Here is a 17,135-nt window from a genome sequence, read left to right as displayed (position 1 = left end):
AAGATGGCAGATAGGGTTTTCATTTTCATCTATGCGAGATATCAGCGCTTCCAAGACTGACTTTTCCAGAATGGAGTAGTGGAGTCTTTGGAAATGGGCACTGATCGCTTCTCTGTTTCTGTGCCTGCTGGACAGGTGCTCTGCCTTCACCCCAGTAAAGTTTTCCCCCCTCACTTTAAACATCTGTCCTGCTCTGTCACGTTTATGTCCATGCCCCAAATGCTGGTATACTTCTGGTGTCACTAAGGCTGACAAACGGTCTAAAGGGCACAGTAAACAGGCTGTAGAAAACCACCCAGAGACACCAACCAGAGTTGACATCACTGCATTCCTATAGCCTGGAATTAGCCAAAGCTTCAAGAAAGTACTAGAAAGATCAAAGGCAGCTGGCCAGGAGCCAGAGGATGGGCTAGGTTGTAGGACTTCAGTGGCTCACCTGGCCCTGCTCTTGACTAAGTCTGGCCAGGGCTCCAGACTCCACCCGCTTCCCCCGCCCCTCAGGTATTTGAGGCCCCGGGCGCGGCTGGCTCCTCCTAGTCTCCGCTCAGCTCACTACTGACCAGGAACCAAGAGTCCCGGGTATGCTCTGCTGTGGGCTAGCTGTGGCGCGGGACGCGGGCGGGTGTAGCGTGACTCTACAGTCCTGTGGTCCCAGCTCGGGTTCCCTCTGCTGCATAGTGGCTTCAGAGGCCCGTGACGCAGCTGGGTTAGTAGCCTTCTGGTCCTGGCCGGTTGGTGCCATCGGCGGCCAGGACCAGATCCTCCAGCGTCCTTAGAGGAGGCGGCTGGCGCGGGATGGGGGGCAACTCGGAGCCGGCCCGGCTGTTGTGCCGGGGTCCTAGGCTACAGGTGACCACTCATGTCCCTCGGTCACTAATGATTCTGGAGACCCCGGAGACGCGGGCTGTTGACGCACTGCGAAGGGCGTTGGGATCTAGGGTGGGGGTGGAGGGGTTCGGAACGAGGCCAAGGGCTGGGTGTTCTGGCACTCTTTCCTGTCCAGTGTGCATGGGTCCTCCAGGGGCGACGCCCTAGCTGTGCTAGGAAGTTCCGACAAAACCTCAGTGCTGGGGAGGATTTCAGACATAGAAATTTATGAGAAAACATTCCAGATCTTTGCAACTTTTTTTTCTTAAACTCACACCAGAAGAACTGTTGCGAGATTTAATGTCTGTCGGGCTAGGAGGAAGGACATGAGCAAAGTTTTGACGGGAGTTTCTGTGCCAGATGAAATTGGCATGTGAGTTAGGTTTTTCCTCCCTTCCTCTTGTTTGTTGATGGACCCAGCGCCTTGCTTTGCTGAGCAATTGCTCTACCACTGAATCACAGGTCTGCTCTTCCCCCTTACTGCTTAGATTTGTTTTGAGTGTCAGAAGGATGGAAATCTAACATTCATGTGGTTTCGGGAAGCTGGGTGGGAGGAAAAACTGGGTGAGACTTGGCACTTAATAATTTCTGGCTTACTTGGGAGGCGATTGCTTGTAATAGGACTCTTCCGGAGGCTGCCCATTTCCTTCCTCCAGTAGTTTAGGACTTTGGTGTGGAATCTGATGCATCAAGTAACCTTTGGAAACTGTGTGATCAGGGACTAACTTCATAGTGCTGGGGCACATGTTATCACTGTTATCAGTGTACATGGGGAGTGTCCCAGTGTTTCATGGCTGCCCTGAGTGATTGTGTGCACTATAACTTGTGTCATCATACAGAGTGGGTGCATTTGGGTCACTCGGCTCAAATACACCAAGTTTATTGGGCTCCCCATACCTACTATTGCCATACATGAATTTCAAATGAACTCAGCATGAAATAGCGAATAGAAATCAAAATCTGACAGAAAGCATTGTAGGAGAACTGAACTGTGTTGCTGCACACCTGTAATCCCAGCCAGCACTCAGGATGCTGAGGCAGGGGGATAAGAGTTTGAGGCCGGCCTGAGCTGTATAGACTTATTCAGACCCTCTTCCCTTTCTTGCTTTCTAAACTGTACAGTGTATGGTAACAGGACCATTTTTCTAGTGTTTACATTGTTTTGAGTATTTACTCATCTCCAGACCATTTAAAGTACGTAGCAGCATGTACATTGGTTAGGTCAATTATTAAGTTATTTTACATATGTAAATTGAGCACTTGAGGATTTTGGCATCTTCAGATACCAACTGATGTCAAGGAATGACTGTACTTAGAGCGGCACCATTTACCGGGCTGCACAAAATGTAGAAAACTAGATGAATGCACAAGTATTCATCTCGCCCTGACCTCTGGAGGTGTGAGCCAAAGGAAACCCTCACTGAAGTTGCTTTTGTTGGGGTATTTTATCACAGCAGCACATGTTAGGGAAGTCCTGGATGAGGTCAGTTCAAGAGTTTAGCATCTGACAGATGGGTGATGCAGAAAGAGAGAGCACAGAGTCAGTCTCTGAGAAAGGAGCAGCACATTCAAAACTCTCCGGAGTGAAGGGGAAATTCTCTTCACTTGCTAGTTTTGAAAGGGTCCTCCAAGAGCCCAGCAAAATTCATGAGTCGAGCTCAGAGAGGGACACGAAAGTGGGTGTTTCAGAATATCAGAAATAAGAATAAGTTCATAAGCTTTCAGAGTTGTGGTTCGAAAGGGGATCTGAGGATATGAGGTCGGTATATCATCACGCCCTCAAACAGCAAAACTCTTAGCTGGGAAGTAGTGGTGCCATAGCTGAGAGAACTGGATGTAAAGTCACATGGAACCTTTTATAGATCCTGTCAAACTCAGTGGCATGGAAGATGTTCAAGAAACCAGAGTAGCTGTATTCTTCCTTAGAAAGAAGTTATACAGTGTGTTGCATCAATATAAGGGAATAAATAGCAAAACAAGAATATGTTTGGGCCCAGAGAAGATGATATATGCGAAGAGGTATGAGCTATATAGTATTCACAGAGCAAGGGTCTAAGAGTCCTGTCACTCACGTGGCCAATAAATACTACTTGATATGAAACATCCATATAATGAAAGAAGAGTAGAATGCTTGACTGTGGATATGAATGCCTCCTGGAAACCACTAAAATAAGCCTGTTAATAAAGTAAAATTTGCCTAGACACCTCTTGGTCTCTGGGAGTTTATGTGGTCTCCCTACTGTGCCTTGGATTGTTACACTGTCACTACTGGTTTGTGTTCCTTTGCTATTCTCAATTAAAATCTTTTGTACTGATTTCCTCCCTCAACCCCTCTTCCTCCCCATTTGCATCCCAGCCAGTCTTGAAATAGAGAGCATTCTTCCATAGCTTCCCCAGAACTGTGATTGCAGGTATGGTGGCTGGCCACAGTCCTTTGTTCTGAAGAACCCATTTCTCTGAATTAATTTCTTCTTCCCTATCTTCCAATTAACATCCCTCTTTTATAAGGCCGTATGTGATTCCATTTAGTCACTATTTGAAGTGTGCAAAAGATCCATAATCCTTATGGCAAAGTCTCTTCCAGGGTGAAAACACTTTCCCAGGTTGCAGGGTTTGGAACATGGGTGTCTTTGGGTTCTTTGATCAGCTGACTACAGCTGTAGCTGTAAAGCTCTGCAAGGTATTCTGTTCTCATCACTAAAACCCCACCTCTTTTCTGCAGCCTGTTACTTTCCTTTCCCGTGCTCTGAGTTCCCAGCATCAGGGGAGCTGATGGGAAATCATAGAATGTTGTACTGTCTAACTGGGGAAAAGGAATTTGACAGCTGTGTGCGATGATGTCAGAGCTGCCAGGCCCTGCTTCTAGAGCTGCCTGCTCCCAGGCTGCACTGCTGCACTTGTGGACATCCTGGCTGGTGTTAGCCCAGCCGGGTGGTATCACTTCCTGCATGTCCCTTTACTTTTCAGGTGGGGATTTCCCCTTTGTTCACTGAGCCCCAGCATCACTGTGTGGGTGAGAGTGAAGAAGCAGCCCGCACATCAGCCATATTTATGTGATACTGATTTTAATTCCTTGTTCCAGGCTCGCTATCATGGATTCTCTTCGGGAAGCAAATGGCACCTTTGCGTTAAACCTTTTGAAAATCCTGGGTGAAGACAGCTCAAAAAATGTGTTTTACTCACCCATGAGCATCTCCTCAGCCCTGGCCATGGTCTTCATGGGGGCAAAGGGAAACACTGCAAGCCAGATGGCTCAGGTAAGCAGCACCGTTTCACAGCTACTAAATACCACAGGGTGTCAGTTGAGCTGGTCCTCCACATTCTCAGTCTCAAGAAAAATCCATCTTGAGGAGCAAATGGAATGAAATGGCTGGGGGCTATGGTTGGAGACTTGAGAGGAAGGATGCACCCTATACCTGTTAGGGCCCTATCACTAACTCCTCGGTGCTCACAGTATGTAAGTGAGGGTTAGCTTAAGTAAAAACACCAAAGGGTGGTACCAGGGTCCTCTGTGATGCCCGCTGTCTTCTCTCTGGCCCTAATGAATCTTAGCTTTTTCACAGGTAAGGAATTCTCAAATGGGGTCAGCCTTGACTGGAAGGCCAGGGACATGTCCATTAGGGCTCTTCTTGGACTGAGTGCTTTAGCTGCAGAGGTTTCTGAACTGCAGAGACAGGCTGTCCTGGCATTAGAAGAGGAGACTACCTTGGGCTATGACTTTGCATTCTGGGTAAAATCTTTGCAGCACCTTTTCATTTTTATAAGACATACTGTGTTTGTTGTTTTCTCAGCCTGCCTCCTGCCTGAAGAGAGTTAGGGCATAGAGACTTGCCTTCAGTTTACACCTCTCCTCTTTAATTCCAAGCTATTACAGCCACTGTAGGCAGTTTACCTGTTTCCTCTGGTAGCAGCTGAAGTCATTTGCATAGTATTTTCAGAGGCTTCGAAGAAGGTCTATGGAATTGTATCTAAGGTCTGGCACCTAGGTGCTCACTGTTGGCTGGGGTCTTGCTTCTCTTTCAAGCTGCTGTATGATGCGCAGTTACTCCAGGATGTTCTAGGTGGCCTCCTGCAGGATGGCTTGGATTTCCTTCCACCATGGTGCCTGGAAACAAGAGCACAAATGTGGCAGCTGCCAGGCCTTTTAAACCCAGGCCTAGAACAGGGTCCCTCTCCTACATTCTGTTGGGCAGACAGTGCTGGGTCCAGTCCAGACTCTAGAGCAGGGAGGACACAGCGTGATCTGAGGTCAGAACTGGCTGCACTTAGCAGGTCTGGCTGGTAGCCATGCTTGAAGCCAGAGCACAGTTAGTGGACATGAAGAGCTGGGCTTGTGAAGGGCCGTTTCTGCTCAGACCAGGGCTGACAGGGTACTTTCATCTTTGATTGGGTGGCTCTTTGAGTGGCAGGAAGGATCTACAAGGTTTTGAGGATGGGTTTAGTGTTGACTCATTCCCTATAGCTGGGCCTGCTGAAGCCGTGTTTTAATCTGTTGATTTCAGGCACTCTCTTTGGATAAATGCAGCGGCAATGGCGGTGGAGATGTCCACCAGGGCTTCCAGTCACTTCTCACGGAAGTGAACAAGACTGGCACACAGTACTTGCTCAAAACAGCCAATAAGCTCTTCGGAGAGAAGACTTGTGACCTTCTAGCAGTAAGTATCATGTGGTACGCAGGTCCTCAGAAGCTAAGGATTCACCCTACTACCTTGTCGACTAATGTGACTCTGTGTTTGTTTCCATGCTTTGGAATGACATGTGAGTATATTCTTACTGTACAGACTATCTAAGCAGGAGCCATCCTCTACCTCTGCCCCTTCATAAATAAGAGATTTTCATATAGGGTGATGTGTGTGTTCTGCACATACAGAAATTTAGTTGGTAAGAATTTTCTTATGTGTATATATATTTTTTTAACTTTATTTATTTATTTAGTATACAGTGTTCTGTCTACATGTGTGCCTTCAGGCCAGAAGAGGGCACCAGATCTCATTGTGAATGGTTGTGAGCCATCATGTGGTTGCTGGGAATTGAACTCAGGACCTCTGGAAGAGCAGTCAGTGCTCTTAACCACTGAGCCATCTCTCCAGCCCCTTATGTGTATATTTTTATGAGTATTTTCTTTCCTTCTCTGAATCTCAGTATCGAGTGACTCTGTTTCATTATTATTACTGTTATTGTTGGTGTGAGAGGTAGAATCCAGGGTCTCAGATATCTAAGCCCCAACTCTACCACTGACCCACAGCCCAAGCAGTGCTCAGCATTATTATTCATCATCGGATAGTTCTGAGTGTAGATGTTTGGTGACATAGTGAGCCACTTGTGTGCAGGTGGCAGTGTGGGCCATCACCAGCAGTGAGTGAGTTACTGAATGCGGTTTCATGTCCATGTGCAGGTGTTGAAGTCAGATACAGTTGTAGAAAGATGTATTGCTCATTGCTCTCCCAAATGGCCAGAGATACTAGCAGAGTGTTCCTTTCTATTCCTGTCATGGGCTTGTGCAACTTTAATCTTTTAAATTATGATCTTGAGATTGGATACTTTTATTGTTTTTTTTTTCTTTTTTTGAATACTCAAGTTCGGCATCACTAAATCCAAAAAAATCTGAAACCTGAAAACTCCTAGTAGAACTTAGCACCCACATGAAGCTTACAAACATCTGTAACTACAGCTGTGAGGAATCTTAAGCTCTTTCTGGGCCTTGGAGAACAGAGATATACATGGTACACTGATATACATGTAGGCATAGTACTCATTCACATAAAAATATATATAATAATTTAAATAATAAAATAATCTCTCCATAACTAATGGTGATCCTTGAGGTACCACTGCTCTCTTCTCATTTATAGTGGTTGAGGAGGTGTCGAAAACTAGCTCTGCTAAGGCCACACAGCTGCTACCCAGATTGTGGTGTTGAAACCCTGTATCATAACTCTGTTTCCTCAGGGCCTGGAGAGAGAGCTCTTTTGGTAAACAAAATGACTGGTATAAAAGCATAAAGACCCGAGTTCAGCTCCTCAGCACCCACATAAAATCCCAACATGAAGTTTCATGTCCGTCACCGTAGTATTGGGGGACAAAAGAGAGGGGTGGATTCCTGGAGGGTACTGGGCAGCCTGGCCAGCTGCATTCTGAGCTCCAGGTTCAGTGAGAGGCTGTCTCAAAAAATAAGTTCTCAGAGAGAACTCTTGAGAAAGATACTTCAAGTCACTTTCTAACTTAGACTTCACATACACTTGCACACACATGTGCTCATATCCAGACATGCACATGTGTCCATAGATTTATGTGTACACACATAAGTACACAAATGAAAAATAAAAACGGTTCTCTCAAAGAGGGATTAAATATGTATCCAAGAGATGAGTTGGTTCATAGAAATATTAAGAAACCATTCCATATACACTGTCAGCATAGTGGGAGTTTCAGCCCATTTACACTGTATAGAGTTTTCTGTTGCAACAACACTGCAGAATGTGGGTGGTCATCAATGTCGTTGTCATTTTATAGAACATATCAGAAAATGGCTTGAGCTTCTGTTTGTCTTCTGGTTCTGGTATTTGGTTCCTTTTAAGACCTTGTGCTTACCAGGCTGGTCCTCCACCTCTGTGGTGCACCACTGAACCCCATCCTAGCATGCACTGTGTTTTTGTGAATTGCTCACTCCCTGAAAATGACCTTCCTGAGATGGTGACTAGGGTCACATAGCTGTTCAAATTCCATATCACGAAATAAAATAAATTAAAATGAAATATTCAGTTTTATAGCTTCCATGGCCATTCCCTGGTGTTCTGCAGCTTTAGGTGACACTATTTCAAATGATGCACTTTTGTATTTCTGTTAGTGTGGAAAACTGCAGTAGAAGGTCCAGCCTGTGCACAGTGCAGAGACATCATAGCTCTTGTGGGGCTAAGACTCACCCCGCCCATGTGGTGGACTATGAGAGTGACAGCCGTATAAGTGTTGCATCTGAGCACCTTCCCAGTTACCTCCTTGAGCCTCAGCTACAAGGATGTAGCAGCTCATCATGCTTTTCAGTGGTACTCAGTCCACCAACCGCCATCTTACCTCATTAATAAACTGTAGTTAAAGAAAGCTGGATGCAGGAAGGCTGGATTTTATATTCCTCCCACGCATTCATTTGCAAGTCACATCTGTAATCATAAAAATTTGCTTTTCTGCTTTTGCGCATCAAGGATGGAGGCTTTTGGTGCTGATCACTTTCGTGGCTGTGTAATCGTGTTGCTCTGTCTCAGTCTTTTAAAGATTCCTGCCACAAGTTCTACGAAGCAGAGATGGAAGAGCTGGACTTTAAGGGTGATACAGAGCAGTCCCGACAGCACATCAACACCTGGGTCGCCAAAAAGACAGAAGGTGAACACAGAGTTGTTCTGTTCTGTTTGTTTTCAGAGCTGGGACTTGAATCCAGGGTTCTGAGCATGCTGAGCAGGACCTGGGTCCCTGAACTACACCCCAGTTCCTGTTAAGCAGTTAACCTACTTTTGAAAATGGTTTATTTGTTTGTTTGTTTTTTGAGTGTTTGTGTATATCTGTGCGCACCTGCCATCAGGAGTTGGTTTTCTCTTTCTACTTCTGGGTCCTATGGAGTCTACTCAGTTCGTTAGGGTTGTTAGCAAGCACCTTTACCTGCCAGGCCAACTATCTGTTTCTAACCTATTTTTTATTTGTTTGTTTGTTTATTTGAGACAGGATCTTACTGTGTAGCCTTGCCTGAAACTTACTATGTAGACCAAGCTGGCTCCACCTCCCTCTGCCTCTCCAGTGCTAGGATTAAAGGAATGCATCATTATTCCTGGCTTAGTAGTCTGTTGTTGACAGTCATTGTTCATGCCTTCACAAGAGCTTCAAATGTAAACAATGATGGCCTTTGGTCTTTAAATCAGTACTTCTTTTTGACATGCCTGGGAATTGAAACCAAGGTCTTGTGTATGCTAGGCAAAGTACTCTTAACATTGATCTGCATCTTCAACCCTAAATCACACGTCAAAAAACTCTTTTTTGGTTTTTTTCCCTTTCTTTGGGAACATGGTTTCTCCCTGTAGCCCTGGCTTCCTGAAACTCACTCTGTAGATCAGGCTGGCCTCGAACTCAGGGATCCTCTTGTCTCTGCCTCCTGAGTACTGGGACTAAAGGTGTGCACTACCATACCCAACTCCTAAATCGGAGGTCTTAAACTACCCATTACAACTCCTTTTTGCCTGAAAAATTTTTATGTAACTTTGTACAGTGTATAAAACAGGTATATATTTAGATAATAAATCTATAGAAATATGTTTTAAAATAGGTGTGATGTACATATATTTTGTTATAATTAAAGATGAAGCAAAAATTGCATACCAGTGAGGTAGAAGAGTTTACCTTCACAATACAATCCAAAGATATAATGAATTAAAGCTTATAAAAAGTCTTTATATGTATGTGTATATGCCTACAAACATTTATATGCATCTTATGCCTGCAGGTGCTTGCAGAGGCCAGAAAGTGCCAAGTACTCTGAAATTGGAGTTACAGACAGTTGTGAGCCATCTGATGTAGATACTGTATGAAATTTTACCATTCAATTATTTCTTCATCTCCCCAAAGATGTAAATAATTTGATTCTTACATGGTGAGAACGAGAGTACAACAACAGTGAAAGTCTATTTTTCCCAGTGAAGCTGTTTTGTCTTTATATGAGTAGAAAACTTTGTGTGTAGACCACAAGCACTATATTCCAAACATTACTTTAAATAAGAGCTCAGATATTTTATGCAGTGTTTGGTGGCATTGCATTTTATAGGATAACACAATGACATTCACAGTACAAAGTGCTTATGTGTGCTCATCACCAAGGCCACAGTGAAGTAGTATGAAGCAAGATAGGAATTACTGCCATGAGCACCTTGGGTTCAACATGTATTTGAGTTTGAATGATGTTTTGGCTGTTGCTTGTTCAGAAAGCTGTACCTGTTGGCAGTTTTTCCCACTACCCCACAGTCAGGCAGTAAGATCATGTCTAACACTTTGCATTGCTTTTTCCTACTCCTTAATGTTTAAAAGACAGGGTGGCTCACTCTGTAGCACTGGTGACTTACAGCCTACTCTATAGATCGGGTTGGCTTCAAACTCAGCCTGGCTCCCAGTGGTGGGACTAAATGATACGTCACTCTATCTGACTTTCCCTAGCTTTTAACAGTGACTCTATGATATCTCCCAATAATTGATACACCTCTTCGAAAACTTACCACCTGCGGTCTCTCTGAGCCTCGGTTCCTCCCTCCAGCTGTCCCTCCCTCTTTTTTATTTTTTTTCAAACTTTTTTTTATAAAGAACACAGAATGCTTTCATTCTAGTTCCGCAGCTCTTTCTTGTCGGGGGGGTGGGGTGATGCTCTCCCTTCTGTAGCTAGCATGAGTGTAGATGCTGGGCCAAACCCCCATTTACCTATGGTTGTAGATTGCAAGGTCCTTCCCCCCCCCCCCCGAGACAGATTTTCTCTGTAACAGTCCTAACTGTCCTTGAACTCGCTTTGTAGACCAGGCTAGCTTTGAACTCATTGAGATCCACCTGCCTCTGCCTCCCAATTTCTGGGATTAAAGGTGTGCGCCACCACTGCCATGCATAGAGTCCATTTTATAACCGCTATTCTACTTTCAACTTATTTTTAAGCTAATACATAAATATACATGTTGACAAGTTTTTATATAATTTTCAATATGCATTCTCTAAGGTTCAGATCAAGATAAATATATCTATTACTTCAAATATTTTTAAAATTTGAATTTGTAGCCAGTCTATTTTAAAACATTCTAAAGTTTCTCTCTTTAAGTTGTAGGCACAAATTGTGTCTTTCCAGTTCAAGTGTTACTTTAAATTCTAACTGCCTGTCCAGCATTAACTTTATGTGTTTATTTCAATGATGAATTTTTTATTACCAGAATCTTTTAGACTTATTTTTCTTCTCTCTAAAACATTTTCTTTTAAAGGAGTTTGACTTTGATGCTGGAGAGATGGCTCAGCAGATAAGAACCCAGACTGCTTTTGCAGAGGTGCTGAATCGGTTTCCGGCATCTATAGTAACTTCCTATAATTTCAGTTCCAGGAGAACTAACACTTTGCGCCTCTGTGGACATCAGCATGCCTGACACACACACACACACACACACACACACACACACACACACACACACACGTCAATTCAAAATAAATCTCCAGAAGCAAAAATGATGTCTTCTTGTTGCCAGGGTTGTTGCTTTAAGTACAAATGTCCTTCTATTTTGAGAGAAAGTGAAATCTTCTATCCGTGCTCCTGACCAGAGCAGGAGGTGGTGCCCTTTGGTGTGTCAGCCGAAGCTGTTAGGGCATTGGGTCTTGTCTTTGCCATTGTTCTACTGCTGTGAAGAGACACCATGGCTAAGGCAATCCTTATAAATTGGTTTGATTACAGTCTTAGAAGGGTTAGTTTATGGTCATCATGGCGGGGAACAGGCAGGCCTGGTGCTGGAGCAGTGACAGCTTACATCCTGATCCACAGGCAGCAGGCAGAGAGAGAAACTGGGCCTGCTGTGGGCTTTTGAAATCTGAAAGACCACCCCAACAACATACCTTCCCCAACAAGGCCAAACCTTCTAACTGTTTCCAAATAATTCCATTAACTGGGAACCAAGCATTCAAATATATGAGCATATGGAAGCCATTCTCAATCAACTACCATGTGTTTTTAATTCCTTTTTTTAAAAAAAAAAAAATTCTTTCTTTCAGATAAAATCCAAGAGCTGCTATCTCCAGGTGCGGTGAATTCAGACACTCTGCTGGTCCTTGTAAATGCCATCTACTTTAAAGGGAACTGGGAGAAACAGTTTAACAAAGAGGAAACCCGGGAGATGCCTTTCAAAGTCTCCAAGGTAAACACAGAGCAGTACCTCCAGTTTTTCAGGAAATGCATTATATTTTAAGATTTATTCTTTAAAAAACTGTTCTTTTTTTCCCTGATTAAAGTATTTCTGTCTTTGGAATCAGTCATTGACAAAATGTACATTAGAACTTCCTTCAGCTGCAAGCAAGAGAAACCCTAGATGACTATAGTTGATAGCACATAGATTCATCATTCACCTGGAAGGCAGGAAATGGGTGGAGTCTGGGGCTTCCTGCATGGGATGATGCTCTTGGGAACTGACTCTCCTTTTCTGCTCTACCACCGTTATCATGGGACCTTTGTCCTCACGCTCACACCAGGATCCTGATGCAGCAGTCTGCAGGGAAGGACATAGGCCTGAGACAAGAAGTCTCCCCTTTCTGAGACCTTTCCCATTCTTTTTATTTTTTTTTTGATTGATTTTTATTGAGCTCTACATTTTTCTCTGCTCCCCTCCCTGCCTCTCCCCTCCCCTTCAACCCTCTCCCAAGGTCTCCATGCTCCCAATTTACTCAGGAGATCTTGTCTTTTTCTACTACCCATGTAGATTAGATCTATGTATGTCTCTCTTAGGGTCCTCATTGTTGTCTGAGTTCTCTGGGATTGTGATTTGTGGGCTGGTTTTCTTTGCTTTATGTCTAAAAACCACTTATGAGTGAATACATGTGATAATTGTCTTTCTGGGTCTGGGTTACCTCACTCAAAATGATGTATTCTAGTTCCATCCATTTGCCTGCAAAATTCAAGATGTCATTTTTTTTTTTTTTGCTGTGTAGTACTCCATTGTGTAAATGTACTACATTTTTCTTATCCATTCTTCGGTCAGGGGGCATTCATATAGAGGAGGTCACAAGATGCTGTGCTTGGGTGTGGTTTCAGTGGAGAACTACTGAGGAACTTCACTGAGAAGATGGTGTGTGAGCAGACACCAGGGCATATGAGGAATGTTCCAAGTTTGAGACCCAGTTCGCTGGGCAGAAAGGGGCTTAATCTAGTTAACCTCAGTACTATAAACAGTCCAGTGACTTAGTGGACGAAAGAAGAGAGAGTGGAGCAGAATAGAAGCAGTGTGTGCTCTTTTCTCTATTCCGGGCAGTTTTAAGGACTTTCATTTACTATTGTCCTGCTAGAGTGGTACACAGTGGTGTGGTCTCACTTGCATTGTGCTAGGACCTATGGCCGCTGTGCTGGGATTGGTGACAAAGAGGTCATCACTGTATCCCAGGGCTATGCTTATTCAGGTGGAGGTTTAAAAATAAAGTCAGGTTTTGGTTATATTTACAAGGGACAGCCAACAAAGGAATACCAACATGCAGGAGTCAAATAGTGTATAAAATATATTTCTGAGTTCACGGAGAACTCCTGGCTAGAACAGTGAATTTGGGAATTTTGTTCAAAGTGATGAGAATATATGAGACCCCAAGAGAAAAGAATGTTGGCCTAGGACATCACAGGTATTTAGAGATTGGGTAGGTCAACTTTCTGACACTAAAGTGTGGAGTTGGCCAACTCAGTAAGAGACAGTGTTAGAAGTTTAAGTCTGTGATGAGATGAACCCGATCTTTTGGGGCCTGATTTGAAGATACTGGAATGGGCTTCTAGGAGCAGGTGCTGGAGTAAAATGGCTCACTCCAAGGTTAGGAAGTGAGAGAAAGGAAAAAGTCCAGGATCCCACAATCCCTTTCAAGGGCACATCCTAATGACATAAACACCTCCCTCCGGGCCCACCTCTTAGGAGATTCTGCTCCTATGCCAGGCATGGTTGTGCGTACCTTTACTCACAATACGTGGGAGGCAGAAGTGGGTAGCAATCTGACTTCAAGGCCAGCCTGACCTGTGTAGTGATTTTAGGCCAACTAGGGCTACATAGTGAGACTTTGTCTCAGACAAACAGAATTCTACCTCCTCTCAATCTAGCACACCTGAGGACCAAGCCTTGAAGAAGGGGCTTTTGGGGGGCATGTAAGGTCTAAGCAAGTGCTTGAGAGGTTAAGTACTACAGAAGTCAGTTTAAGAAAATATACCATATAGGAAGGGTGGATACGGGAGCAGCGAAGTATATATCCTAACTAAGGGAGCCATCTTAGGGTTGACAAGAGACTTGACTCTAGAGGGGTTCGCAGGTGTCCAGGGAGATGTCCCCAGCTGGTACCTTGGGCAACTGAGGAGAGGGAACCTGAAATGACCCTATCCTATACTGATGAATATCTTACATATCACCTTAGAACCTTCATCTGGCGATGGATCGAGGTAGAGACAGAGACTCAATTTGGAGCAACGGTCTGAGCTCTTAAGGTCCAAATGAGGAGCAGAAGGAGGGAGAACATGAGCAAGGAAATCAGGACCACGAGGGGTGTACCCACCCACTGTGACAGTGGAACTGATTTATTGGGAGCCCACCAAGGCCAGCTGGTCTGGGACTGAATAAGCATGGGTTGAAACTGGACTCTCTGAGAATGGCGGACAATGAAGGCTGATGAGAAGCCAAGGACAATGGCACTAGGTTTTGATCCTAATACATGAACTGGCTTTGTGGGAGCTTAGCCTGTTTAGACACTCACCTTCCTGGACGTAGATAGAAGACCTTCGTCTTCCCGCAGGGCAGGGAATTTGGACTGCTCTTCGGTATCGAGAGGGAGGGGGAATGGTGGGGGGGGAGGAGAAGAGGAGTGGGGATAGGGGGAGGGGAGTGGGGGGAGGGGGCAATATTTGGGAGGAGGGGAGGGAAATGGGAAACGGGGAGCAGGTGGAAATTTTAATTAAAAAAGAATAAAAATAAAAATTAAAAAAAAAAAAAAAGAAAATCACACAACTCTTCCACCTAGCAGTCACACTCCATGCTTTTCTCACTAAAACTGATAAAATAGCATCTACCACTGTGGTGGTGATTACTTCTCATTTCCATCTGAGTACAGCCTTATACAGAGACTGTGTATGGACTTCACTTTCTATCATTATATTTTCCATCTTTAACAATCCGTAAATTCTCATGTAATAAGAAGTCTCCCCGCATTCTGTTTTGTTTACTCCACCTATCTAAGCTGCTGTCCTAGCAAAAGGGCCAAGGCAGTTTTTTTTGATTAACCAATGACCTTCCTCCATCATAGAGTGAAATAAGAGTTCACTCTGGGAAGACTGTGTATCAGTTAAAATCTTAATATAGACAACAATGCAGATAACACTGTTTAAACTCTGTTCTTTAATTTGACCACTTATTAAAAGGGACTGAGAAAGAAATCTATTCCCCCATGAAACTGCTTTAGTTTAGAATCCCTAAAATCACTTTTAAAGTGGTCAGGTGCTGATTGCTTACTAGCCACACAGGATATAAACAGGGTGTATATCTACGCACAGCCATGCTATATTTACCTTTGTGTACACTGTATTTTGGGAAAACTCACACCACAATTGGTAATCTTTGCTCCTATCATTAATTGCTCTCTAAATTATAATTTTTATTTTGTGGATAATGGAAAAGCAAGATTACTTAAAACCTGCATACACATATAAAAATGGCGCCTGCATCTTCTTTCCTGAGAGGATATAAATGTGTATAATGCATTATTGTATCTATTAGATAGATATTTACCTGTGTATGCAGAAGTTCTAAAAACTTAAGGGTAGAGAACACGTGAGCTGACTTAAAGTTCTGATGAGCACAAAGCAGGAAGTCTGGGATTACTTGGACTCTCAGGGAATTCAGATCTTGTAAAAATAGCCAAAACACTGAGTATTCTGTTGTGATGCATTTTATACTTACTTCAAAGTATTATAAACTTTCCTGTGCACTATATTAAATTCAAATATCTATAAAAAAAAGAAAATATACCTAAGTCAGGAGAGATGGCTGGACAATTAGAAACACATGTTCTTGAAGAGAATCAGAGTTTGAATCCATGCTGGTGTCTCATAACCATCCATCACTCCAGTTCCAGGGAGATTTGACACCCTCTTCTGAAATATGCAGGCACCAAATGCACGTAGTCAGGTGGTACACATACATATGTTCAGGCTCACACTCATACATTTACATTATAATAAAAAAGCAAGTATTCCTATTGCATTGACTTCCTTGATTGAATCTGCCCAAGGTGTTACTTGTGTCTCTTTTCAACTTAATATTTATCTCTCTTTCACAGAATGAGGAGAAACCTGTGCAAATGATGTTTAAGAAGTCTACCTTCAAAACGACCTATATTGGAGAGATATTCACCAAGATTCTGTTGCTTCCCTATGCTGGCAATGAGCTGAACATGATCATCATGCTTCCAGATGAGCACATTGAACTGAGCACGGTAATGATCACGAGACCTTGATGGAACTGTGAGGGAGAAAGAGTGGCATTTCTGTTTCTGCAGGGGTGGCTTCCTAGGCTCCCATGATCATGTTTTTATCTTCCACTCATTTGTGAGGCAGGGTTGGAACCCAGAGCCTTGATCCCACTTGACAAACACCACTGAGCTGAATCCTAGCCTCTCCCAGCTACTGTATTAACTTAAAGGCACACATCCCTGGGCAGTGTAGAGCCTCCCCATCGTCTCAAGTGCCCCAGGTGACAACATTGTCCTAAAGTGTTCAACTCTCTTCTAGGTGGAAAAGGAAATAACTTATGAAAATTTCACAGAGTGGACGAGGCTGGACATGATGGATGAAGAAGAGGTGGAGGTTTTCCTCCCACGGTTTAAACTGGAGGAGAATTATGACATGAAGGACTTCCTGTGCAAGCTGGGCATGACGGATGCCTTTGATAATGGGGCAGACTTTTCTGGAATATCTTCCAAGCATGGCTTGTCTCTGTCCAAGGTTGTGCATAAGTCCTTTGTGGAGGTCAATGAGGAGGGCACAGAGGCTGCGGCTGCTACAGCTGCCATCATGATGTTGAGGTGTGTCAGGCTCACCCCCCGTTTCTGTGCCGACCGCCCCTTTCTTTTCTTCATTCAGCATGTTAAGACCAATGGGATTCTGTTCTGTGGCCGGTTCTCCTCTCCCTGAGGATAAGGTGTTCCTGTCAGTCTTTTATCCTTTCTCCATGGTTTGCCTGTGACCTAAGTGACCTTATCCATAAGTGCAATGACAATTTTGAAATAAAGTACATTCTACATCTCAAGGATTTTTCTATGATCTGAAACTGCGTTTCTGGGGGCTGTGATGTTGCTAGCTACAGAATTCATCCTGCTGGAGGACGCTGTGGCTGCCAACACAGGCATGAGAAGAGAAACAGTGCTTCTTTTGGTGGTATTGGTTCTTATTCCACTTAAGTTAAAAAAGCCACTGAAGCCAGTGAGGTGAAGCTCTGAGGAATTGGCAACAGGGACGCGCCTCAGACAGTCTCTGTGTAGAGATGTGTGCC

At 43.9% G+C, this 17,135-nt stretch overlaps 1 protein-coding gene across 1 annotated transcript; it reads left to right on the top strand.

The window, feature by feature from the left end:
- Nucleotides 1–484: 484 nt before the first annotated feature.
- On the top strand, nucleotides 485–16,886 carry LOC130885643 (serpin B6). Its single transcript, XM_057787320.1, has 7 exons — nucleotides 485–579; nucleotides 3,950–4,124; nucleotides 5,370–5,522; nucleotides 8,127–8,244; nucleotides 11,632–11,774; nucleotides 15,925–16,080; nucleotides 16,376–16,886. The coding sequence occupies exons 2-7, from the start codon at nucleotides 3,960–3,962 to the stop codon at nucleotides 16,775–16,777; spliced, it is 1,137 nt and encodes a 378-aa protein (XP_057643303.1). The 5' UTR covers nucleotides 485–579; nucleotides 3,950–3,959; the 3' UTR covers nucleotides 16,778–16,886.
- Nucleotides 16,887–17,135: the final 249 nt, after the last annotated feature.

Source organism: Chionomys nivalis, chromosome 13 (genome assembly GCF_950005125.1).
Source record: "Chionomys nivalis chromosome 13, mChiNiv1.1, whole genome shotgun sequence".
Lineage (NCBI taxonomy): Eukaryota > Metazoa > Chordata > Mammalia > Rodentia > Cricetidae > Chionomys > Chionomys nivalis.
The sequence above is the reverse complement of the archived record's forward strand: the minus strand, read 5'-3'. Positions and strand labels throughout refer to the sequence as shown.

What these genes read in the sequence shown, in the direction of transcription:
- LOC130885643 (XM_057787320.1), top strand. Translation starts at nt 3,960, where the DNA reads ATGGATTCTCTTCGGGAAGCAAATGGCACCTTTGCGTTAAACCTTTTG. An exon ending in CTGCAAGCCAGATGGCTCAG is followed by an intron (nt 4,125 to 5,369) that starts GTAAGCAGCACC and finishes TGTTGATTTCAG; the next exon opens with GCACTCTCTTTGGATAAATG. An exon ending in TGCCTTTCAAAGTCTCCAAG is followed by an intron (nt 11,775 to 15,924) that starts GTAAACACAGAG and finishes TCTCTTTCACAG; the next exon opens with AATGAGGAGAAACCTGTGCA.